The following is a 26,396-nucleotide window of genomic DNA, read 5'->3' on the forward strand; positions in this document are numbered from 1 at the left end:
TTAGTAAACCACGGCTCCCTTGCTCGACAACTTCCTCCCTGCCTGACAGGTACATACTTATCAAGGACACGCAGTAGCTGTTCCTTGAAAAAGCTCCACATTTCGATTGTACCCATCCCCTGCAGTTTCCTTCCCCATCCTATACCTCCTAAATCTTGCCGAATAGCATCATAATTGCCTTTCCCCCAGCTATAATTCTTGCCTTGCGGTATATACCTATCCCTGCCCATTGCTAAAGTAAACATAACCGAGTTGTGATCACTATCACCAAAGTGCTCACCTACATCTAAATCTAACACCTGGCCGGGTTCATTACCCAGTACCAAATCCAATGTGGCCTCGCCCCTTGTTGGCCTGTCTACATACTGTGTCAGAAAACCCTCCTGCACACACTGCACAAAAACTGACCCATCTATAGTACTCGAACTATAGTATTTCCAGTCAATATTTGGAAAGTTAAAGTCCCCCATAACAACTACCCTGTTACTCTCGCTCCTGTCAAGAATCATCTTTCCAATCCTTTCCTCTACATCTCTGGGACTATTCGGAGGTCTATAGACAACTCCCAACAGGGTGACCTCTCCTCTACTGTTCCTAACCTCGGCCCATACTGCCTCAGTAGACGAGTCCTCAAGCGTCCTTTCTACCGCCGTAATACTTTCCTTGATTAACAATGCCACACCCCCCCCTCTTTTACCATCTTCTCTGTTCTTACAGAAACATCTAAATCCTGGAACCTGCAACAACCATTCCTGTCCCTGCTCTACCCATGTCTCCGAAATCGCCACAACATCGAGATCCCAGGTACCAACCCATGCTGCAAGCTCACCCACCTTATTCCGGATGCTCCTGGCGTTGAAGTAGACACACTTCAAACCAGCGTCCTGCTTGCCGGTGCCCTCTTTCGAACTTTTAACCCTATCCCTGACCTCACTACTCTCAACATCCTGTACACTGGGACTACAATTTAGGTTCCCATCCCCCTGCTGAATTAGTTTAAACCCCCCGGGGTTATCTCTACTCCCCTTCTTGAACAAAGGGACCACATTTGCTATCCTCCAGTCCTCTGGCACTATTCCTGTAGCCAATGATGACATAAAAATCAAAGCCAAAGTCTCAGCAATCTCTTCCATGGCTTCCCAGAGAATCCTAGGATAAATCCCATCAGGCCCCGGGGACTTATCTATTTTCACCTTGTCCAGAATTGCCAACACTTCTTCCCTGTGCACCTCAATGCCATCTATTCTAATAGCCTGGGTCTCAGCATTCTCCTCCACAACATTATCTTTTTCCTGAGTGAATACTGACGAAAAGTATTCATTTAGTATCTCGCTTATCTCCTCAGCCTCCACACACAACTTCCCACCACTGCCCTTGACTGGCCCTACTCTTACCCTAGTCATTCTTTTATTCCTGACATACCTATAGAAAGCTTTTGGGTTTTCCTTGATCCTACCTGCCAAAGACTTCTCATGTCCCCTCCTTGCTCGTCTTAGCTCTCTCTTTAGATCCTTCCTCGCTTCCTTGTAACTATCAAGCGCCCCAACTGAAACTTCACGCCTCATCTTCACATAGGCCTCCTTCTTCCTCTTAACAAGAGATTCCACTTCTTTGGTAAACCACGGTTCCCTCGCTCTACCCCTTCCTCCCTGCCTGACTGGTACGTACTTATCAAGAACACGCAATAGCTGTTCCTTGAACAAGCTCCACATATCCAGTGTGCCCAACCCTTGCAGCCTACTTCTCCAACCTACACATCCTAAGTCATGTCTAATGGCATCATAATTGCCCTTCCCCCAGCTATAACTCTTGCCCTGCGGGGTATACTTATCCCTTTCCATCACTAACGTAAAGGTCACCGAATTGTGGTCACTGTTTCCAAAGTGCTCACCTACCTCCAGATCTAACACCTGGCCTGGTTCATTACCCAAAATCAAATCCAATGTGGCCTCGCCTCTTGTTGGCCTGTCAACATATTGTGTCAGGAAACCCTCTGCACACATTGTACAAAGAACGACCCATCTAATGTACTCGAACTATATCTTTTCCAGTCAATATTTGGAAAGTTAAAGTCTCCCATAACAACTACCCTGTTACTTTCGCTCTTTTCCAGAATCATCTTCGCCATCCTTTCCTCTACACCCCTAGAACTATAAGGTGGCCTATAGAAAACTCCCAACAGGGTGACCTCTCCTTTCCTGTTTCTAACCTCAGCCCATACTACCTCGGAAGAAGAGTCCCCATCTAGCATCCTTCCGCCACCGTAATACTGTCCTTGACTAGCAGCGCCACACCTCCCCCTCTTTTGCCCCCTTCTCTGAGCTTACTAAAACACCTAAACCCCGGAACCTGCAACAACCATTCCTGTCCCTGCTCTATCCATGTCTCTGAAATGGCCACAACATCGAAGTCCCAGGTACCAACCCATGCTACCAGTTCCCCTACCTTATTTCGTATACTCCTGGCATTGAAGTAGACACACTTCAAACCACCTACCTGAACACTGGCACCCTCCTGCAAAGTCAAATCTGTGCTCCTGACCTCTATACTCTCAATCTCCCGTACCCCAAAACTACAATCCAGGTTCCCATGCCCCTGCTGAATTAGTTTAAACCCCCCCAAAGAGCACTAACAAATCTCCCCCCCAGGATATTGGTGCCCCTCAGGTTCAGATGTAGACCATCCTGTCTATAGAGGTCCCACCTTCTCCAGAAAGAGCCCCAGTTATCCAGAAATCTGAATCCCTCCCGCCTGCACCATCCCTGTAGCCACGTGTTTAATAGCTCTCTCTCCCTATTCCTCGTCTCACTATCACGTGGCACGGGCAACAAGCCAGAGATAACAACTCTGTTTGTTCTCGCTCTGAGCTTCCATCCTAGCTCCCTAAAGGCCTGCCTGACATCCTTGTCCCCTTTCCTACCTATGTCGTTAGTGCCAATGTGGACTACGACTTGGGGCTGCTCCCCCTCCCCCTTAAGGACCCGGAAAACACGATCCGAGACATCACGTACCCTTGCACCTGGGAGGCAACATACCAATCGTGAGTCTCTCTCGCTCCCACAAAATCTCCTATCTGTGCCCCTGACTATTGAGTCCCCAATTACTAATGTTCGGTGGATTGACCCTGTTAAATTGTCCCTTAGTGTCCAAAGATGTGCAGGTTAGGTGGATTGGCCATGTTAAATTGTCCCTTAGTGTCCAAAGATGTACAGGTTAGGTGGATTGGCCATGTTAAATTGTCCCTTAGTGTCCAAAGATGTACAGGTTAGGGGGATTGGCCATGTTAAATTGTCCCTTAGTGTCCAAAGATGTACAGGTTAGGGGGATTGGCCATGTTAAATTGTCCCTTAGTGTCCAAAGATGTACAGGTTAGGTGGATTGGCCATGTTAAATTGCTCCTTAGTGTCCAAAGATGTACAGGTTAGGTGGATTGGCCATGATAAATTGCCCCTTAGTGTCCAAAGATGTGCAGGTTAGGTGGATTGGCCATGATCTATTGCCCCTTAGTGTCCAAAGATGTACAGGTTAGGTGGATTGGCCATGTTAAATTGTCCCTTAGTGTCCAAAGATGTGCAGGTTAGGTGGATTGGCCATGCTAAACTGTCCCTTAGTGTCCAAAGATGTACAGGTTAGGTGGATTGGCCATGTTAAATTGTCCCTTAGTGTCCAAAGATGTGCAGGTTAGGTGGATTGGCCATGCTAAACTGTCCCTTAGTGTCCAAAGATGTACAGGTTAGGTGGATTGGCCATTCTAAATTGTCCCTTAGTGTCCAAAGATGTACAGGTTAGGTGGATTGGCCATGCTAAATTGTCCCTTAGTGTCCAAAGATGTGCAGGTTCAGTGGATTGGCCGTGTTAAATTGTCCCTTAGTGTCCAAAGATGTGTAGGTTAGGTGGGTTGGCCATGGGGGTGGGAGGGACCAAGTTGCTAGGCCAAGGGAGGTGCCAACAGGATTCCCTTTGGAGATGGTGATACTCTTTAGAAAGCTACTAAAAAAGCTATAAAGAAGAGTAAGATAGAGTATGAGAGTAAACTTGCTCAGAATATAAAAACAGACAGTAAAAGGTTTTACAAATATATAAGACAAAAAAGAGTGGCTAAGGTAAATATTGGTCCTTTAGAGGATGAGAAGGGAGTTTTAATAATGGGAAATGAGGAAATGGCTGAGGAACTGAACAGGTTTTTTGGGTCGGTCTTCACAGTGGAAGACACAAATAACATGCCAGTGACTGATAGAAATGAGGCTATGACAGGTGAGGACCTTGAGACGATTGTTATCACTAAGGAGGGAGTGATGGGCAAGCTAATGGGGCTAAAGGTAGACAAGTCTCCTGGCCCTGATGGAATGCATCCCAGAGTGCTAAAAGAGATGGCTAGGGAAATTGCAGATGCACTAGTGATAATTTACCGAAATTCACTAGATTCTGGGGTGGTCCCGGTGGATTGGAAATTAGCAAACGTGACGCCACTGTTTAAAAAAGGAGGTAGGCAGAAAGCAGGAAATTATAGGCCAGTGAGTTTAACTTCGGTAATAGGGAAGATGCTGGAATCTATCATCAAGGAAGAAATTGCGAGGCATCTGGATAGAAATTGTCCCATTGGGCAGACGCAGCATGGGTTCGTAAAAGGCAGGTCGTGCCTAACTAATTTAGTGGAATTTTTTGAGGACATTACCAGTGCAGTAGATAACGGGGAGCCGATGGATGTGGTATATCTGGATTTCCAGAAAGCCTTTGACAAGGTGCCACACAAAAGGTTGCTGCATAAGATAAAGATGCATGGCATTAAGGGTAAAGTAGTAGCATGGATAGAGGATTGGTTAATTAATAGAAAGCAAAGAGTTGGGATAAATGGGTGTTTCTCTGGTTGGCAATCAGTAGCTAGTGGTGTCCCTCAGGGATCCGTGTTGGGCCCACAATTGTTCACAATTTACATTGATGATTTGGAGTTGGGGACCAAGGGCAATGTGTCCAAGTTTGCAGATGACACTAAGATGAGTGGTAAAGCGAAAAGTGCAGAGGATACTGGAAGTCTGCAGAGGGATTTGGATAGGTTAAGTGAATGGGCTCGGGTCTGGCAGATGGAATACAATGTTGACAAATGTGAGGTTATCCATTTTGGTAGGAATAACAGCAAACGGGATTATTATTTAAACGATAAAATATTAAAGCATGCCGCTGTTCAGAGAGACTTGGGTGTTCTAGTGCATGAGTCACAGAAGGTTGGTTTACAAGTGCAACAGGTGATTAAGAAGGCAAATGGAATTTTGTCCTTCATTGCTAGAGGGATGGAGTTTAAGACTAGGGAGGTTATGTTGCAATTGTATAAGGTGTTAGTGCGGCCACACCTGGAGTATTGTGTTCAGTTTTGGTCTCCTTACTTGAGAAAGGACGTACTGGCGCTGGAGGGTGTGCAGAGGAGATTCACTAGGTTAATCCCAGAGCTGAAGGGGTTGGATTATGAGGAGAGGTTGAGTAGACTGGGACTGTACTCGTTGGAATTTAGAAGGATGAGGGGGGATCTTATAGAAACATATAAAATTATGAAGGGAATAGATAGGATAGATGCGGGCAGGTTGTTTCCACTGGCGGGTGAAAGCAGAACTAGGGGGCATAGCCTCAAAATAAGGGGAAGTAGATTTAGGACTGAGTTTAGGAGGAACTTCTTCACCCAAAGGGTTGTGAATCTATGGAATTCCTTGCCCAGTGAAGCAGTTGAGGCTCCTTCATTACATGTTTTTAAGGTAAAGATAGATAGTTTTTTGAAGAATAAAGGGATTAAGGGTTATGGTGTTCGGGCCGGAAAGTGGAGCTGAGTCCACAAAAGATCAGCCATGATCTCATTGAATGGCGGAGCAGGCTCGAGGGGCCAGATGGCCTACTCCTGCTCCTAGTTCTTATGTTCTTATGTTCTTCAGGCGCCGCTGGCATTCATGGGCTGGTCCGTGGGTCCGCTTGGCAAGGTACTGCTATGATTTGGCATCAACTTCGGCAGGTTGACCAGGAGACTCACCACCTGCCACTTAGTATATCGGAAAGATTTTCCGATTGATCGTCAGCCTTTTTGGCCACACCATGAGCACCTCTTCCTTGTCCATCCGGTCTCGGGGAGAGGAGCTTGAACCCAGTGTTTGTGCCCAGCGGTGGGGGGCACTGTTCACTCCACCCCTTCACCCCTTCACCCCTTCACCCCTTCACCCCTTCACCCCTTCACCCCTTCACCCCTTCACCCCTTCACCCCTTCACCCTGGTGCAAAATGGAAAATTGTATATTTGCATCGGATGTCGGGTGAATGCTTCATTATAACACTTCGCCCGAATCCCACCCATGAACCACATTAAAATTGCAGCATCAATCTGTTAAACATGCGGCAGAGGGAGAAAGCCCCCCCCCCCGCCCAAACCACCACTTGCTCCCTCCACTCTCTCCTCTTCCGAGAAACTACGCTGAACTTTTGCATAGTTTTAGTTTTGCAAACCCGCAGTCATGCCAGCTCAGTTGGAAGCAGCTGCTGAGGAAGGCCGTGAGGGGGGGGGACGTAGTGAGGGGGTGGGGGGGGGGGGGGGGGGTTGCCCATTTTAAAAGGGCAGGACTTGATCTTTATGAATAGACTTCAATGCCACAGGCCTGAAGTGAGCCCTTTGAAGAGAAAAATAATAAGAATTAATTCTCAGTGGGATCATTTCGCTCAAACCCCCCCTATTGCTACTGCGGTTAAACTATGCAAATATTATTAAATGTATGGATATACTCATTATAATTCATTAGGAAATCAGCACTCAAGTAAATATTAATGTATTAGACATGAATATTAAACCATTATTACTGAATTATAACATTTCCAGCAATAGAATCATAGAATGATAAGGCCATTCAGCCCATCGTGTCTGGAGGAGCTACTCACCCAGTCAGATTCTCCCACCTTTTCCCCGTAGCCTTCCAAGTTTTTTTCTCTTCAGGACAGGCGCACACAAGGGCAGTTCCAGGAGAGTCTAATGTAACTATGATAACTTGGTCTGTATAGCGTTCTGAGTGTTAACTTATCACATGTACATCACTAAATCATCATTCTAGTTTAGTCATTCGCAGTTCTATAAAATAATTGCACAGATGAGATCACAGAACACAACATGGTACCAGGGGTGTTGAAGATTTGAGGGCGACAGCAGAACAGGCAAAGTTGAATCGGCTGAAAAATCGATCTGATGAACTGTGACCATTAGCGACTCAACGCAGTAAACGAGGATGAAGTTGGAGTTGGAAGGTTGAACGGCTCCCCACCAGCTTCAAGTCTCGTAGATGAAAACTGGCACATTTTCAAACAGCAGTTTAACGTCTATGTGTCAGCCCTCGGCCTGCAGGCACAGCCTGACGAAAGGCGAATTGCGTTGCTGCCCACGATGGCGGCTCCACAAGTAATTGAAATATATAACACTTTGGCTTTTGATAGTGAGGAGGAGAGTGAAGATGAAGTGATCAAGGACGTCGATCAACATTGCTCTCCGAAGAAAAATGTAACACGTGAAAGCTACGTTTTGCGTATGCGTACCCAGGCGAAGGCCCAGTCCTGCAATTTCAGCAAACTTAAATCATCGATGATACGTGACCAAGTAATATTTGGCGTATCAAATGAAATGCTCTGTGAAAGCTTGGTGCGAGAGGAAGACCTGACATTGGGAGGCACGATAAAGGTTTGTCATGTGAGTGAATTGGCTGCACAGCAAATCAGTACACCCACTCAGAAGCATTTTGGCGGCAACATGGAAGAGGACGCCAGCACCATCAGCACTGTGACGCAGTTCAATCAGAAAAACGGTCTCAGTGCGGGTGGCCATTTTAAGCGGCTGACAGGAGCCGCCATCTTGTGCCAGAAATTGAGCAGACACGAGGGGCCGAATGGCCTATTTCTGCTCATAATTCGTGGGCGGGATTCTCCGAACCCCCCCGGAGAATCGCCGGGGGGGCGGCGTGAATCCTGCCCCCGCCAGCTGCCGAATTTTCCGGCCCCGGGGTTTTTGCGGGGGCGGGAATCACGCTGCACCGTTCAGCGGCTGTTAGCAGCGCCCCCCCCCCCCCCCCTCCCCACCGGCAATTCTCCGGCCCGCGATGGGCAGAGCAGCCGCCTGTTTTAGGCCGGACCCGCCGGGGTAAATTACTTACCGGCGGGACCTGGCTCTGCGGGCGGCCTCCGGGGTCCTCGGGGTGGGTGCGGGGGTGGATCTGACCCCGGGGGGTGCCCCCACGGTGGCTTGGCCCACGATCGTGGGTCCACCGATCCGCGGGCAGGCCTGTGCCGTGGGGGCACTCCTTCCCTCCGTACCAGCTGCTGTGGACCTCCGCCATGGCCGGTGTGGAAACGAACCCCCGTACATGCGCTGGGATGATGCCAGCACACGCTGGCGCTCCCGTGCATGCGCCAACTCGTGCCGGCCGGCGGAGGCCCTTCACGCTGGCTGGCGTGGCACCAACCCCGCCAGCGCCAGCCTAGCCCCTGAAGGTGTGGAGGATTCTGTACCTTCCAGGAGGCCCAACGCTGGAGCGGTTCACGCCACTCCTTGGCGCTGGAACCGCCCGTCCCACAGGGTCGGGAAGAATCCCGCCCCGTACGTTCAGAACTAATGGGCGGGATTCTCCGTCCGTTCACAGTAGCGGGATTCTCTGTTCCCGCTGCAGGGGAAAGGAGATTTTGCTGAGCACCAAATTCTTCGTCCTCACGAGTAGCAGGAGCGGGCGGAGTCGCAACGGAGAGCCCCGACCTATATCTCCTTGTGTGGCTCAGTGTTATATCTTGTTTTATAATGCTCCTGTGGAGAATCCTCAGCGAATCATTGAACCATAGACTCCTTACAGTGCAGAAGGAGGCCATTCAGCCCATCGAGTCTGCACCAACCCTCTGAAAGAGCATCCTACCTAGGCCCACACCTCCACCCTATCCCCGTAACCCAATAACCCAACCTAACCTGCACATCTTTGGATACTAAGGGGCAATTTAACATGGCCAATCCACCTAACCTGCACATCTTTGGACACTAAGGGACCATTTATCATGGCCAATCCACCTAACCTGCATATCTTTGGATGCTAAGGGACAATTTAACATGGCCAATCCACCTAACCTGCACATCTTTGGATGCTAAGGGACAATTTAGCATGGCCAATCCACCTAACCTGCACACCTTTGGACTGTGGGAGGAAACAGGAGCACCTGGAGGAAACCCACGCAGACACGGGGAGAACACTCCACACAGACAGCCCCCAAGGCCAGAATTGAACCCAGGTCCCTGGCGATGTGAGGCAGCAGTGCTAACCACTCTGTCGCCGTGCCGCCAACCTTGGGATGTTTAATTCCATTCCACAGATCAAGAAGGCGAACGCCTTGTTCATTTGGGTCCCTCCATTAAATAAACCGCAATCTGAGGTCTCTTAAAACTCTTTGCTGTACACCTGCTATTCGGGAGGTCTCGTGGTGTGGTAGGTAGTGTCCCTAGCTCAGAATCAGGAGCTTCCAGGTTCAAGTACCACCTCAAGACCTGAGAAAGTGTGTTTCTAATGTCAAAAAAAATTCAAAATTCACATAATTAGCCAAAAGCTAATCTGTGGTTGACATCTCTAAGAGCTGATGAATCCTGGGCCTGCGCTGACTGGTTACTGTCATAACATACACACAAGCATATGATGGTGCATAGAGAGACACTGATTGACACACTGAATGACCAATCAACACACAGAACACAGCAGCCAATCACCAGACAGGACACGGCCACTATAAAGCCAGAGGGCACTAGTTTTCCCGCTCTCTCGGGATGCAGCCTCTGAGACAGCCAGAGCCCGTGATCAGCAACACGAACATCCACCATGTGCTAGCTGTATAGTCTGGTCAGGTTAGCCTCAGGTCTCCAGTCACCTCAACAGAGTGTCAACCCACAGTGCAAGTATGTTTAACAGCTCATAGTTCAATAAAATAGAGTTGTACTTCTACAAGTGTTGGTAGCCTGTCTCTCTCACTGCTCTGGTAAACGCAGACCCAGCATACCCAACACATCAGTAACAAGCTGCACATGTGTAGTCTAGATTTTTTTTTGGCCAGGCCCATGGCTTGGAGCCTGCACAAAAAGCAAAAAACTGTAAAAAGGGTGGAAGAAGTGAGAGAGAGAGGGAAGAGAGAGGGGAAGAGAGAGGGGGAGAAAAAGGGAGCAATGCTAAAAACAAAGTTCCCAGGGAGGGAAGATGGCAGAGAAAATCTGCCTCAACATTTGTTCTATTAGTATCGAGGGTGTGCCATGACATACGAAAAGTTGGGAGGCACCAACAGACTGAACGAGAGGTCACACTTGAACTTCTCCTCCAGTCTCTAAGTGGCTCTTTCACTTCCCCACAGCAGGCTGTGATTGGCTGGTCCCTAAATCTTCAAGCAGAAGCAGAGGACAGACAGGAACCCAGCAACGCTAGCTGTGAAGCCAGAGTGATATAAAAGCAGGGGAAGGAAGGATTAGTGTCCCACATCTAACCCAACTGGAGCGAGAGAGCAGCTTAGAAGCAGTGAATCTACCAGAAGAAAGTTTGCACTGTGCCATCTGTGAGGTTTGCTGAATAATAATTGCAACAGTTATTTGATATAAAGTGATGTGCATTCTTCAAATATATAGATACAAAATCAGGAAAAGCCTGAAGAAAATTGTGCTTCCCCTTGCTGTGTTGTGCAAATTTCTATTTAAAATTGCCATGTTAAATTATTAGTGATTTACTTTTTGATTTTGAAGACGTGATGTTACAAAATAAAGTTGTTTACATGTGTGTGCGTATGTGTGTGTTGACAGGTTTGCTGCGATTTCGGATTTCGTGTTTTTCTTTAAGAAACAGAAAATCTTGATTGTTGTAGCTGATGTGAATTTGAATTTGTGCCAGACAGCTGAAAGAGAATGCTGGAGAGGGGTTGGAGAGCAGTCAGCGGAGGCAAAGCAGGGTGATCCATTCAGGTGGAGACCCTCTTAGCTTCCGAACTACACTGTTCTGTGCAGCAGTAACGTTGGTTTCCTCTCTCTGTCATCCGCTGGGGCGTGAGGATGTCAGCAACAAGGCAGTCATTCACTCCCTTAATGCCGTCCTAACACAGAAAAGTGGATTCTGCTGGGAGCTTTTCTTTGTAAAAGTAGCAAGACCTCAGCTCTGAGAGTCGCGCTGCAGTTCAGCAGGCTGGATCTGTGAAAGAATGATAGAACCACGACTGTAAAACCCAAACAGAAAAATTAACAATATTCCACCAACTCCCAAATTCTCATGCAACATCTCGCCTGAAGTGCAGGTTTTGGAGGGGGGTTGGGGGGGGGGGGGGAGGATTTAAGCACTTTCTGCTTTCGATTTCAGATTTTAAAGGCTAGCTCTACTCTCAAAAGACGTTTTAAATGACAAATAGTCTCACCGAGTCTCAGAGAATCCTCCCCCTTATTTTTCGACGGAGTCCAGTTAACCCACACTCTCCGAGGTGTGAGTGATGTATCCCCTTTGTCTCGTTTCCCCCTGCTAATGACGCTATGGTCCAGGGTCCCAGGTTCGATTCCCGGCTGGGTCACTGTCTGTGCGGAGTCTGCACGTCCTCCCCCTGTGTGCGTGGGTTTCCTCCGGGTGCTCCGGTTTCCTCCCACAGTCCAAAGATGTGCGGGTTAGGTGGATTGGCCACGCTAAATTGCCCGTAGTATCCTTAAAAGTAAAAGGTTAAGGGGGGGGGGTTGTTGGGTTACGGGTATAGGGTGGATACGTGGGCTTGAGTAGGGTGATCATTGCTCGGCACAACATCGAGGGCCGAAGGGCCTGTTCTGTGCTGTACTGTTCTATGTTCTATGTTCTATGTGGGATGTATGACGACTGTCTTGCTGTCTGAAGAAAGGTCCTTTTCAAATAAAACCGTGTTATTGTACTAACAAGGGTCTATACAGCCCTATATGCTGTAACATTGATCGTTACGTCTGGTCAGAAGTATAGCTGTTACTCACAATTGTTAGGTAATTTTGGAAAGGTGAATACATTTCTTTAAATGCTCCTCCCTGAAACGACACATGTTTAAAAAAAAAGCAGATTGACTGGTCGTTCGACCATTTTGTTGCGCGTGGAATTTGCTGTGAGCAACTTGGCTGCTGTGTTTGCTTGCAGCTGGACTTCAGACAGCGCTATTGAAATGCAAGTGTGGAACTGAAGGGGCAGAATGTTGAAGGAAAACAGTTTGCCCCACACCACTAGGAAAGCTGACGGTGCCTTCCTGCGTCCTGGCCAACATTCCTCCCTCAAGCAACACATGTAAAAGCAGATTAACTGCTGGTTTACCCAGTTATTGCGCGTGGGCCTAGCTGTGCGCAAATTGGCTGCTGTATTTGCTTGCAACTGGACTTCAGGCAGTCTACCGCTGTGTGCACTTTGAGGGACAAGCGAATGTGTCAGGCGCCATTGAAATGCAAGTGTGCGACTGGAGGGGAGGGGGGGGGGGATGTGAAAGGAAAACAATGCGACACGTTCAACACAAACTTCAAAGAATTGTCTTTTGAATGAGACGACACAAGCTTCAATGTCGCAAAGCTGCAAATAAATGATCGCATTGGGGCATGGCGTGGGTTGGCACATCTGCTGCTTTCGCCTGGCGCTCTTGGCATCTGATAGGCAACCCTTTGGGAGACAATTGTAAGTCAATCAAAATCAAAGACCAATTCTTTTTTTTCTCGGCTCTGAGATGAATGGGCCAGGATGGAGGCAACGGTGAGGGGTGTGTGTCCAAGTTGCTCACACAGCGAAAGGGTTAACATCGAACGATGAAGGAGATTTGCGACGGGAGGAACGTGGCATTAAATAATGCAAAGAGGGCATGGATTGGGGAAAATGAGGATGGCACAGGCACATTCTTTAAGAAGTTTCAGGTTGTGATTTTAATCAGGAAACTATTCCTCACCGTGCAGCTTATGACTGTAATATTCAGGAAACTATTGTGCAGCTTATTATTGTAATATTGATGTTTTATTTCTTAATATCAGGTAATCCAAAAAGCTCTTTTAAAAGAAACAGGATTAGGGGTTTGTGGTTTCCCTGGAAGGCGAAGGGTTAAACAGAATCCACAGCACAGACCATTCATCGAGACCACTCCGTCAAATCTCCTCCTCTAGTCCTCCCCAATCTAACTAGCTGCATAACCTTTTTAATCCCTTCTGCCTTGTATATTTATCTAGCTTCCTCGAAAATACATCTCTACTATTTGCCTCGAACCAAAGTGGAAATTGCGTACTGGATGATAAAAGTCAGGGAAAAGCACAGTTTGAACACCTTGAATTAACTGAAATACATGAGGGCGTCCTGACCCGCCCCAAACCATTAACCTGTCTTGTTTCTCTTTCAGTTCCCCACAGACCTGCTGCGGACTTTGAGCTTTCCATTCTTTTCAGCTCTCCAGCATGTGTTTCTTTTGATTCCCTGAATGTAACCCCCTACTGTTAAAGCGATGTTTCCTTCTGTAGCAAACAAGCCCGTGGGTAAGACAATTTGAAGTCTGGGAATGTGGGATCAACAGGGGTGCATTCTTTCCTCTGTTTGAGCCTGACAGTGAGGGAGAAAGACAGCATCAATTCTTTCCGTTTCAAGTTCCCTGTTCCCTCCCAATATAACCATTGTGTTCCCAAACTCCAAGACCTGAGCCTCTCCTCGATCGGAATCAGTTTACTGGTGAAGAATCACTCTTACCTCACTGCTAATAATAATGATCTTTATTATTGTCACAAGTAGGCTTACATTAACACTGCAATGAAATTACTGTGAAACGCCCCTAGTCGCCACACTCCGGCGCCTGTTCAGGTACATAGAGGGAGAACTCAGAATGTTCAATTCACCTAATGTCTTTCACTACTGGTGGGAGGAAAATGGAGCACCGGTAGCACAGTGGTTGGCACTGTTGCTTCACTGCTCCAGGGTCCCAGGTTCAATTCCCAGCTTGGGTCACTGTCTGTGTGGAGTCTGCACATCCTCCCCGTGTCTGCGTGGGTTTCCACCGGGTGCTCAGGTTTCCTCCCACAGTCCAAAGATGTGCAGGTTAGGTGGATTGGCCATGCTAAATTGCCCATAGTGTCCAAAAAATGTTAGGAGGGGTTGTTGGGTTACCGGGGATAGGGTGGAAGTGAGGGCTTAAGCGAGTCGGTGTAGTCTTGATGGGCTGAATGGCCTCCTTCTGCACTGTATGTTCTATGTTCACCCGGAGGAAACCCACGCAGACACGGGGAGGATGTGCAGACTCTACACAGACGGTGACCCAAACCGGGAATCGAACCCGGGACCCTGGCGCTGTGAAGCCACTGTGCTAACCACTGTGTTACTGTGCTGCCGGGCGCTCCGGTTTCCTCCCACAAGTCCCGAAAGACGTGCTGTTAGGTGAATTGGGTGAAAATTCTGGAAGTTGCTCCGTTTTGAGCGGACGCTCTCTCGTTGCTAAGGTTTCGGTAACGTTGGGCATGCGAAATGTTAATACTGTGTGGCACCTTCAGGGAGAATTTCCAGCGATGTGCCACCGGGATCAAAGTATGGTTGGCGCTTAAGGTGCCAGGGGAGTGGGTGGGGGAGGGGGAGGACGCGGAGGAGAAAATGGTTGTGCCACAAACAGTTGAGGAAGTGGAATGTATCACGGGAAGCATAATGGTTAACGGCTCAGACGTATTAATAGACACACCGGTGCTGAAAAAGTTTGATTCCATATTGGACAGAAGATCTGAGAGCTCATCGTTTCCAAGTCACTGGTCCACACTGAGCACGTCCCCCCCTTTGAGTAATCGGCTGCTGCACCCACCCCTTCGCTTGGAGAGATCTCCTATGATGTGACTGCTTTTTGTTTTATTATTTATTAATTCACGGGATTGGGCATTGGTATTTACTGTCCATCCCTAATTGCCCCATCAGAAGGTGATGGTGAGCTGCCCTTTTGAACCGCTGCAGTCCATGTGGTGTAGGTACACCCACAGTGCTGTTAGGGAGGGAGTTCCAGGATGTTGCCCCAGCGACAGTGAAGGAACGGCCGATATATTTCCAAGTCAGGGTGGTGAGTGACTGGGAGGGGAACCTCCAGGTGGTGGGGTTCCCAGGTATCTGCTGCTCTTGCCCTTCGAGATGGTAGAGGTCGTGGTTTGCCCGAGGATAAAACCAAATTACTGCGGATGCTGGAATCTGAAACCAAAGGGAAAATGCTGGAAAATCTCAGCAGGTCTGGCAGCATCTGTAGGGAGAGAAAAGAGCTAACGTTTCGAGTCCAGATGACCCTTTGTCAAAGCTCTGCCAGTTGGCTACAGAATCAGCCGATGTTGGCAGCTTGGAGTTCTGACAGGACCACCTACTGCTCGCACACCATCCTGAGTCAAGTAGGAAAAGCTGAGAGACATTCGGGTCACCAGGAAATGCCCCAAGCTGCGAACTGTGAGTGCAGCCTGAATATTAATTCATAGGAGTGTCCAGGATGGATGTCACTTGGCCCTTACAAAGCAGCTTCTTGGAGCAAAGGAAAACCTCGAAAAATTGGAACATTTTCGATCAAGTTGGAGAATTTTAAAACAGATACTAAACATTCCTCTGACTTGGGAACAAAGTAGGGATGAAAATTAGGGGCAGCACGGTAGCATTGTGGATAGCATAATCGCTTCACAGCTCCAGGGTCCCGGGTTCGATTCCCGGCTCGGGTCACTGTCTGTGCGGAGTCTGCACATCCTCCCCGTGTGTGCGTGGGTTTCCTCCGGGTGCTCCGGTTTCCTCCCACAGTCCAAAGATGTGCAGGTTAGGTGGATTGGCCATGATAAATTGCCCTTAGTGTCCAAAATTGCCCTTAGTGTTGGGTGGGGTTATGGGGATAGGGTGGAGGTGTTAACATTGGGTAGGGCGCTCTTTCCAAGAGCCGGTGCAGACTCGATGGGCCGAATGGCCTCCTTCTGCACTGTAAATTCTATGAAAAGTCCCTTCTTTTAATGGTGAACATGTACGAAAACCATAAAAGTTGATGAATTATTATTTCCGATGTAAAACTGCCAATGTTTACAAGCTAACCTGTTTGCTTTTATCCGGCCCCCTCCAGTGTCGTCAATGTTCATGGCATTTGATTCTTTTCTTCTTTCTCCCCTCGTTCAGCTGCCGTTCCAGTCGCCTGGCGGAAGGACTGGTCAAGATGAAAAGTTTCATTGCTTTGGCTTTGCTTTCCATATCTCTGAAAACGTGTCAGGGAAGTCACGATGGACACTTGACAAACTCTGGAGCTCTCAGCAAGGTATGGGCGCACCCCCCCCCCTCCCCCCCCCTCCCTCTCCCCTCCCGAGGGGCTTTCGGAATGTCTCTGGAAAATCCGTCCTCCATTTTGCGAAGGCCAATGTCACCTCCGCCATTCTGGAGATTGCTCGAATCTGACTGTGCAAAATGAAGCTCAGTAAACGATTGGAAAGCCGACGTGCCTATTTGGCCAAACGTTTGAATCGCTTGTCCTAATATCCCCTGCTGAAGCCTGATGCCACTTTTTGTTTGAGTCACCGTGGAATATTTAACTCCTTTAAAGACACGGTATAAATGCAATGTCCGAATGGATCAAAAGCGGAGAAGGTCATTTGTGGGGTCAGTCACAATTTGTAATGCCGGGTCATTGTCAATCGCTACTAATCCCCTCTGGGCCACTGATGATAATATGGTTGCATCTGAGAATTCATGTCACAGTCTTTACAGCACACAAGGTGGCCATTTGGCCCATTGAGTTCATGCTATCTCTCTGCAGACAATCCAGTCAGTCCCATTCCACCCTCCCCATTGTATCCCTACAAGTTTATTTCCCTCGTGTCCCCATGAAATGAAAATCACTTATTGTCACAAGTAGGCTTCAAATGAAGTTACTGTGAAAAGCCCCTAGTCGCCACATTCTGGCGCCTGTTCGGGGAGGCTGGTACAGGAATTGAACCGTGCTGCTGGCCTGCCTTGGTCTGCTTTAAAAGCCAGCGATTTAGTCCTGTGCTAAACCATCCATAGAACCATAAAATTCTTGCAATGCAGAAGGTCCATCAGATCCGCAGTGACCTCTGAAAGAGCACCTTACCCAGGCCTGCTCCCCCGTCCAATCCCTGTAAACCCACCTACCTGCACATCTTTGGTCACTAAGGGACAATTTAACATGGCCAATCCAACTAACCTGCACATCTTTGGACACTAAGGGACAATTTAACATGGCCAATCCACCTAACCTGTACATCTTTGGACACTAAGGGACAATTTAACATGGCCAATCCACCTAACCTGCACATCTTTGGACACTAAGGGACAATTTAACATGGCCAATCCACCTAACCTGCACATCTTTGGACACTAAGAGACAATTTAACATGGCCAATCCACCTAACCTGCACATCTTTGGACACTAAGGGACAATTTAACATGGCCAATCCACCTAACCTGCACATCTTTGGACACTAAGAGACAATTTAACATGGCCAATCCACCTAACCTGTACATCTTTGGACACTAAGGGACAATTTATCATGGCCAATCCACCTAACCTGCACATCTTTGGACACCAAGGGGCAATTTAACACGGTCAATCCACCTAACCTGCACATCTTTGGACACCAAGGGGCAATTTAACATGGCCAATCCACCTAACCTGTACATCTTTGGACACCAAGGGACAATTTATCATGGCCAATCCACCTAATCTGTACATCTTTGGACGCTAAGGGACAATTTAACGTGGACAATCCACCTAACCTACACATCTTTGGACTGTGAGAGGAAACCGGAGCACCCGGAGGAAACCCACGCAGATACAGGAGAAGGTACAAACTGCACACAGACAGTGACCCAAAGCCAGAATTGAACCCGGGTCCTGATTTTAATATTCTCCTCCTTGTTTTCACATCTCGCCGTGCCCTCTCCCCCTCCCTATCTCTGGAATCTCCTCTCGCCTCACAACCCTCCGAGATCTCTGTGCCTCTCTAATTCCTGCCTCGTGTTCATTCCTGATTTTAATCGCTCCGGCATTGGCAACCCGGGGTCTTCAGCTGGGGTCTGGACCCCACGCTCTGGAATTCCCTCCCTAAACCTCTCCACCCCACCTCGCTACCTCACGTTCCATCTTTCACACACTCCTTAAAGCCAACTAAGATTTTGATCACCTGACCTAATATTTCCTTATGTGGCTCAGGGTCACAGTTTGTTTTAGAATGTCCCTGTAAGCATCTTGGGAAGTGATGCGACCATCAATTCAACCAGAGACACGAGTTGAAGTAAACTGTGGCTTTAATCGGCTTACAACTGAGCCTGCCTGCGACGATACGAAACTGAGGGCGGACTCGCCGGACCGCAGCACTTATACTTCCTGAAAGGGGCGGAGCCAAGGGCAGAGCCCTGTACATGCTCCTCATCTCCCCCTGTGGGCAGAGCCGCACAACGGCTCACAGATGGAGCCCACAGGAACACAGTAATGTACAGTGTGAATTATAGTGGTTACACATTCACCACATTCACCCCCTGTTAAAAAATCAAGTCCGGCGGGGGTGACGGGTCTACAAGTTCAGTCGGACCGGCGCCCGAATCGTGCGTAGTGACCGACGAAGCACTGGTGTTGCAGCTGTCTCAGATGGCTGTGGAAGGATGTTCGGTGCGGGTCCGGGGGTGGACTCCCGGGATGGTTCTTCCTGAGCTTCGTTCCTGCGAACCGGTGTGTCGGGTGGAGGGGAGCGCGGGAAGCAAATAGCCGCAGGGGCGCAGGGCATGGGAAGTCGGGTGGGGTGTAGTGTGGGAGGTACATCGGCGGGAGTGGTAGTAGAGCCTGCGGGTGCCAGGTCCCGGAGGGAAATGGTGTCCTGTCGGCCATCGGGGTGTTCAACAAATGCGTAGTGGGGGTCCAAGTGCAGGAGCTGGACCCTCTCTACCAGGGGGTCGGTCTTATGTGTCCGAACGTGTTTTCGGAGGAGGACAGGGCCCGGTATCCTCAACCAGGATGGAAGCGAGTCCCCCATGGTAGTTCCCCCAGGGAAGACAAATAGGCGATCATGAGGAGTCTGATTCGTGGCCGTACAAAGGAGGGACCTAATTGCATGGAGCGCGTCGGGGAGGACCTCCTGCCAGTGGGAGGTCGGGAGATTCCTGGACCATAGGGTCAATAGGACGGTCTTCCAGACCGCGCATTCTCCCTTTCCACCTGCCCGTTCCCCCTGGGGTTGTAGCTGGTAGTCCTGCTCGAGGCGATGCCCTTGTCGAGTAGGTACTGACACAGCTCGTCGCTCATGAAGGACGAACCCCTGTCGCTGTGGACATAGCTGGGGAAGCCGAACAGGGTGAAGACACTGTGCAGGGCTCTGATAACTGTAAGGGAGGTCATATCGGGGCATGGGATAGCAAAGGGGAAGCGGGAGAATTCATCTATAACGTTGAGGAAATAAATGTTGTGATTAATTGAAGGGAGGGGCCCTTTGAAATCGATGCTCAGGCGTTCAAACGGCTGGGATGCCTTTACCAGGTGGGCCCTGTCTGGTCTATAGAAGTGCAGTTTGCACTCTGCGCAGATCGGGCAGTCTCTGGTGATGGCTTTTACCTCCTCAGTGAAGAAAGGCAGGTTTCGGGCTTTGACGTAGTGGGCGAGCCGGGTGACCCCCGGGTGGCAGAGGTCATTGTGGATCGCCTGAAGACGGTTGTCTTGCGCACTGGCGCATGTGCTGCGGGACAGGGCATCTGGGGGCTCGTTGAGCTTCCCAGGACGATATACAATATCGTAATTATAGGTGGAGAGTTCGATCCTCCACCTCAAGATGTTGTCATTTTTTATCTTGCCCCGCTGCGAATTGTCGAACATGAAGGCAACCGATCTCTGGTCGGTGATGAGGGTAAACCTCCTACCAGCGAGGTAGGGCCTCCAGTGCCGTACGGCTTCCACAATGGCTTGTGCTTCCTTTCCGACTGCTGAGTGTCGAAGTTCCGAAGCGGAGAGGGTTCGGGAGAAGAAGGCGACTGGTCTCCCTGCCTGGTTCAGAGTGGCAGCGAGAGCGACCTCTGAGGCGTCGCTCTCCACCTGAAAGGGGACGGATTCATCCACCGCCCACATGGCGGCTTTGGCGATGTCCTCCTTGATGCAGTTGAAGGCCTGGCGAGCCTCGGCTGACAGTGGGAAGAGGGTGGCCTTAAATAGTGGGCGGGCTTTGGCCGTATACTGGGGGACCCACTGGGCGTAATAGGAGAAAAATCCGAGGCACCTCTTGAGGGCCTTGGAACAATGAGGGAGAGGGAGTTGTAAGATGGGGCGCATACGGGCCGGGTCGGGGCCCAGGACTCCGTTTTCCACGACATAGCCGAGGATGGCAAGTCTGGTTGTGCGGAAAACGCATTTCTCCTTATTATAGGGGCTGGTTAGCTCACTGGGCTAAATAGCTGGCTTTGAAAGCAGACCAAGCAGGCCAGCAGCACGGTTCAATTCCCGTCCCAGCCTCCCCGAACAGGCGCCGGAATGTGGCGACTAGGGGCTTTTCACAGTAACTTCATTGAAGCCTACTCGTGACAATAAGCGATTTTCATTTCATTTCATATAGGTGAGGTTGAGTTTCTGGGCAGTTTGGAGAAATTGGTGGAGGTTGGTGTCGTGGTCCTGCTGATCATGGCCGCAGATGGTGGCATTGTCCAAGTACGGAAACGTGGCCCTCAGCCCGTACTGGTGCACCATTCGGTCCATTGCTCGTTGGAACACCGAAACCCCATTTGTGAGCCAAAGGGGACCCAGAGGAAATGGAAGAGGCGGCCGTCTGCCTCGAACGCCGTGTAGTGGCGGTCCTCCGGGCGGATTGGGAGCTGGTGGTATGCGGACTTCAGATCCACCGTGGAGAACACAGGGTACTGTGCAATCTGGTTACCATGTCCGCAATTCGGGGGAGGGGGTACGCATCGAGGTGAGTGAACCAGTTAATAGTCAGACTGTAATCAACCACCTGGTTTTGACGACCACCACCTGAGCTCTCCAGGGGCTGTTACTGGCCTGTGTGACTCCTTCACGTCGGACTTCAGCTTTGATGAACACCCTGTCCTGCAGACTATACCTCCTGCTGCCAGTGGCCACTGGCTTGCAGGCTGTACCTCCTGCTGCGAGTGGCCCTGTCCTGCAGACTATACCTCCTGCTGCGAGTGGCCCTGTCCTGCAGACTATACCGCCTGCTGCGAGTGGCCCTGTCCTGCAGGCTGTACCGCCTGCTGCGGGTGGCCCTGTCCTGCAGGCTGTACCGCCTGCTGCGAGTGGCCCTGTCCTGCAGGCTGTACCTCCTGCTGCGAGTGGCCCTGTCCTGCAGGCTGTACCTCCTGCTGCGAGTGGCCCTGTCCTGCAGACTGTACCTCCTGCTGCGGGTGGCCACTGGCTTGCAGGCTGTACCTCCTGCTGCGGGTGGCCCTGTCCTGCAGGCTGTACCTCCTGCTGCCAGTGGCCCTGTCCTGCAGACTATACCTCCTGCTGCGAGTGGCCCTGTCCTGCAGGCTATACCTCCTGCTGCCAGTGGCCCTGTCCTGCAGGCTGTACCGCCTGCTGCGAGTGGCCCTGTCCTGCCGGCTATACCTCCTGCTGCGAGTGGCCCTGTCCTGCAGGCTGTACCTCCTGCTGCGGGTGGCCCTGTCCTGCAGGCTGTACCGCCTGCTGCGGGTGGCCCTGTCCTGCAGACTATACCTCCTGCTGCCAGTGGCCCTGTCCTGCAGGCTGTACCGCCTGCTGCGGGTGGCCCTGTCCTGCAGGCTGTACCGCCTGCTGCGAGTGGCCCTGTCCTGCAGGCTGTACCGCCTGCTGCCAGTGGCCCTGTCCTGCAGGCTGTACCGCCTGCTGCGGGTGGCCCTGTCCTGCAGGCTGTACCGCCTGCTGCGAGTGGCCCTGTCCTGCAGGCTGTACCTCCTGCTGCGAGTGGCCCTGTCCTGCAGGCTATACCTCCTGCTGCCAGTGGCCCTGTCCTGCAGGCTGTACCGCCTGCTGCGAGTGGCCCTGTCCTGCAGGCTGTACCGCCTGCTGCGAGTGGCCCTGTCCTGCAGGCTGTACCGCCTGCTGCGGGTGGCCCTGTCCTGCAGGCTGTACCGCCTGCTGCGGGTGGCCCTGTCCTGCAGGCTGTACCGCCTGCTGCGGGTGGCCCTGTCCTGCAGGCTGTACCGCCTGCTGCGGGTGGCCCTGTCCTGTACCGCCTGCTGCGGGTGGCCCTGTCCTGCAGGCTGTACCGCCTGCTGCGGGTGGCCCTGTCCTGCAGGCTGTACCGCCTGCTGCGGGTGGCCCTGTCCTGCAGGCTGTACCGCCTGCTGCGAGTGGCCCTGTCCTGCAGGCTGTACCGCCTGCTGCGGGTGGCCCTGTCCTGCAGGCTGTACCTCCTGCTGCCAGTGGCCCTGTCCTGCAGGCTGTACCGCCTGCTGCGGGTGGCCCTGTCCTGCAGGCTGTACCTCCTGCTGCCAGTGGCCCTGTCCTGCAGGCTGTACCTCCTGCTGCGAGTGGCCCTGTCCTGCCGGCTATACCTCCTGCTGCGGGTGGCCCTGTCCTGCAGGCTGTACCGCCTGCTGCGGGTGGCCCTGTCCTGTACCGCCTGCTGCCAGTGGCCCTGTCCTGCAGGCTGTACCGCCTGCTGCGGGTGGGCCTGTCCTGCAGGCTGTACCGCCTGCTGCGGGTGGCCCTGTCCTGCAGGCTGTACCGCCTGCTGCGGGTGGCCCTGTCCTGCCGGCTGTACCGCCTGCTGCGGGTGGCCCTGTCCTGCAGGCTGTACCGCCTGCTGCGGGTGGCCCTGTCCTGCAGGCTGTACCGCCTGCTGCGAGTGGCCCTGTCCTGCAGGCTGTACCGCCTGCTGCGAGTGGCCCTGTCCTGCAGGCTGTACCGCCTGCTGCGGGTGGCCCTGTCCTGCAGGCTGTACCGCCTGCTGCGGGTGGCCCTGTCCTGCAGGCTGTACCGCCTGCTGCGAGTGGCCCTGTCCTGCAGGCTGTACCGCCTGCTGCGGGTGGCCCTGTCCTGCAGGCTGTACCGCCTGCTGCGGGTGGCCCTGTCCTGCAGGCTGTACCTCCTGCTGCGGGTGGCCCTGTCCTGCAGACTATACCTCCTGCTGCGAGTGGCCCTGTCCTGCAGGCTGTACCTCCTGCTACCAGTGGCCCTGTCCTGCAGGCTGTACCTCCTGCTGCCAGTGGCCCTGTCCTGCAGGCTGTACCGCCTGCTGCGGGTGGCCCTGTCCTGCCGGCTATACCTCCTGCTGCGGGTGGCCCTGTCCTGCAGGCTATACCTCCTGCTGCGAGTGGCCCTGTCCTGCAGGCTATACCTCCTGCTGTGAGTGGCCCTGCCCTGCAGGCTATACCTCCTGCTGCGAGTGGCCCTGTCCTGCAGGCTGTACCTCCTGCTGCGAGTGGCCCTGTCCTGCAGACTGTACCGCCTGCTGCGAGTGGCCCTGTCCTGCAGGCTGTACCGCCTGCTGCGAGTGGCCCTGTCCTGCAGGCTGTACCTCCTGCTGCGGGTGGCCCTGTCCTGCAGGCTGTACCACCTGCTGCGGGTGGCCCTGTCCTGTACCGCCTGCTGCGAGTGGCCCTGTCCTGCAGGCTGTACCGCCTGCTGCGGGTGGCCCTGTCCTGCAGGCTGTACCTCCTGCTGCGAGTGGCCCTCTCCTGCAGGCTGTACCGCCTGCTACCAGTGGCCCTGTCCTGCAGACTGTACCGCCTGCTGCGGGTGGCCCTGTCCTGCAGGCTGTACCGCCTGCTGCGGGTGGCCCTGTCCTGCAGGCTGTACCGCCTGCTGCTGCGGGTGGCCCTGTCCTGCAGGCTGTACCGCCTGCTGCGGGTGGCCCTGTCCTGCAGACTATACCTCCTGCTGCGAGTGGCCCTGTCCTGCAGACTATACCTCCTGCTGCGAGTGGCCCTGTCCTGCAGACTATACCGCCTGCTGCGAGTGGCCCTGTCCTGCAGGCTGTACCGCCTGCTGCGAGTGGCCCTGTCCTGCAGGCTGTACCTCCTGCTGCGAGTGGCCCTGTCCTGCAGGCTGTACCGCCTGCTGCGGGTGGCCCTGTCCTGCAGGCTGTACCTCCTGCTGCCAGTGGCCCTGTCCTGCAGACTATACCTCCTGCTGCGGGTGGCCCTGTCCTGCAGGCTGTACCGCCTGCTGCGAGTGGCCCTGTCCTGCAGACTATACCTCCTGCTGCCAGTGGCCCTGTCCTGCAGGCTGTACCTCCTGCTGCGAGTGGCCCTGTCCTGCAGGCTGTACCTCCTGCTGCGGGTGGCCCTGTCCTGCAGGCTGTGCCGCCTGCTGCGAGTGGCCCTGTCCTGCAGGCTGTACCGCCTGCTGCGAGTGGCCCTGTCCTGCAGGCTGTACCTCCTGCTGCGAGTGGCCCTGTCCTGCAGACTATACCTCCTGCTGCCAGTGGCCCTGTCCTGCAGGCTGTACCTCCTGCTGCGAGTGGCCCTGTCCTGCAGGCTGTACCGCCTGCTGCGGGTGGCCCTGTCCTGCAGGCTGTACCGCCTGCTGCGGGTGGCCCTGTCCTGTACCGCCTGCTGCGAGTGGCCCTGTCCTGCAGGCTGTACCTCCTGCTGCCAGTGGCCCTGTCCTGCAGACTATACCTCCTGCTGCCAGCGGCCACTGGCTTGCAGGCTGTACCTCCTGCTGCGGGTGGCCCTGTCCTGCCGGCTGTACCGCCTGCTGCGGGTGGCCCTGTCCTGCAGGCTGTACCTCCTGCTGCGAGTGGCCCTGTCCTGCAGGCTGTACCTCCTGCTGCGAGTGGCCCTGTCCTGCAGGCTGTACCTCCTGCTGCGGGTGGCCCTGTCCTGCAGGCTATACCGCCTGCTGCGGGTGGCCCTGTCCTGCAGGCTATACCTCCTGCTGCCAGTGGCCCTGTCCTGCAGGCTGTACCTCCTGCTGCCAGTGGCCCTGTCCTGCAGGCTGTACCTCCTGCTGCCAGTGGCCCTGTCCTGCAGGCTGTACCTCCTGCTGCCAGTGGCCCTGTCCTGCAGGCTGTACCTCCTGCTGCCAGTGGCCCTGTCCTGCAGGCTGTACCTCCTGCTGCGGGTGGCCCTGTCCTGCAGGCTATACCTCCTGCTGCCAGTGGCCCTGTCCTGCAGGCTGTACCTCCTGCTGCGAGTGGCCCTGTCCTGCAGGCTGTACCTCCTGCTGTGAGTGGCCCTGTCCTGCAGGCTGTACCGCCTGCTGCGGGTGGCCCTGTCCTGCAGGCTGTACCTCCTGCTGCCAGTGGCCACTGGCTTGCAGGCTGTACCTCCTGCTGCGAGTGGCCCTGTCCTGCAGGCTGTACCGCCTGCTGCGGGTGGCCCTGTCCTGCAGGCTGTACCTCCTGCTGCGGGTGGCCCTGTCCTGCAGGCTGTACCGCCTGCTGCGGGTGGCCCTGTCCTGCAGGCTGTACCGCCTGCTGCGGGTGGCCCTGTCCTGCAGGCTGTACCTCCTGCTGCCAGTGGCCCTGTCCTGCAGGCTGTACCGCCTGCTGCGAGTGGCCCTGTCCTGCAGGCTGTACCTCCTGCTGCGAGTGGCCCTGTCCTGCAGGCTATACCTCCTGCTGCGAGTGGCCCTGTCCTGCAGGCTGTACCTCCTGCTGCCAGTGGCCCTGTCCTGCAGGCTGTACCGCCTGCTGCGGGTGGCCCTGTCCTGCAGGCTGTACCGCCTGCTGCGAGTGGCCCTGTCCTGCAGGCTGTACCTCCTGCTGCCAGTGGCCACTGGTTTGCAGTTGGCGGTGAGATTAGCGAAGAGTGAGGGGGGGGGGGAGGGGGGGGTCGTCTTTCAGGGTTGCTAGGCTGCATATAGTGAGTGGGGGCAGGGGCCCGCCGAAGCTGAGTGTGAGGCTCCTGAGGTTACACTGGAAATCCAGTCCCAGGAGGAGCGGGGCGCAGAGGTCTGGGAGCACGTACAATTGGAAATTCGTATAATTGGCGCCCTGTATTGTTAGAGTCGCTGAGGTGAGCCCTTGTATTAGGACTGAGTGCGACCCCGAGGCGAGGGAGATTGTTTGCCACGTTGGGAATACCGAGAGCGAACAGCGTCTTACCAGGTCCGGATGAACGAAGCTCTCGGTGCTCCCGGAGTCGAAGAGGCACGGTGTCTCGTGGCTGTTGATCCGGACGGCCATCATGGAACTTTTGAGGTGTTTGGGCCACGACTGGTCCAAGGTGATGGCGCTGAGTTGAGGGCAAACGGCGGCGTGGTCGGCGGTGTTGGAGTGGCCCCTCGCGATTACTGTTCAAGTTGGGTAGCAGGTGATGGCCAAGATGGCGGCCCCCGTTGATCGCACGTGGTGGGCGGCGAGGAAGATGACGTCCAAGATGGTGGCCCCCATGGATCGCACGTGGCTGGCCACGTGGGGGAGGATGGCCAAGATGGCAGCCCCCGTGAGTCGCACACGTTGTGCGGAGGCGGAGTCGGCAGACACGCTGCCACGTTACAGGGTCT

The 26,396-nt window shown here is 53.0% G+C and overlaps 1 protein-coding gene across 3 annotated transcripts in view; it reads left to right on the plus strand.

The window, feature by feature from the left end:
• Positions 1 to 10,474: 10,474 nt before the first annotated feature.
• LOC119958218 (tachykinin-3-like) overlaps positions 10,475 to 26,396 on the plus strand; it is a 41,248-nt gene continuing 25,326 nt past the window's right edge. For 2 of the 3 annotated variants that reach the window (XM_038786613.1, XM_038786611.1), the window contains exons 1-2: positions 10,475 to 10,582; positions 16,133 to 16,268. In XM_038786613.1, coding sequence (XP_038642541.1) covers positions 16,170 to 16,268 — 99 coding nt within the window. In that variant the 5' untranslated portion in view covers positions 10,475 to 10,582; positions 16,133 to 16,169. The remainder of the gene's footprint in view (positions 10,583 to 16,132; positions 16,269 to 26,396) is intronic. The other variant, XM_038786612.1, reaches the window with a different exon arrangement.

This window comes from Scyliorhinus canicula, chromosome 28 (assembly GCF_902713615.1).
Source record: "Scyliorhinus canicula chromosome 28, sScyCan1.1, whole genome shotgun sequence".
Lineage (NCBI taxonomy): Eukaryota > Metazoa > Chordata > Chondrichthyes > Carcharhiniformes > Scyliorhinidae > Scyliorhinus > Scyliorhinus canicula.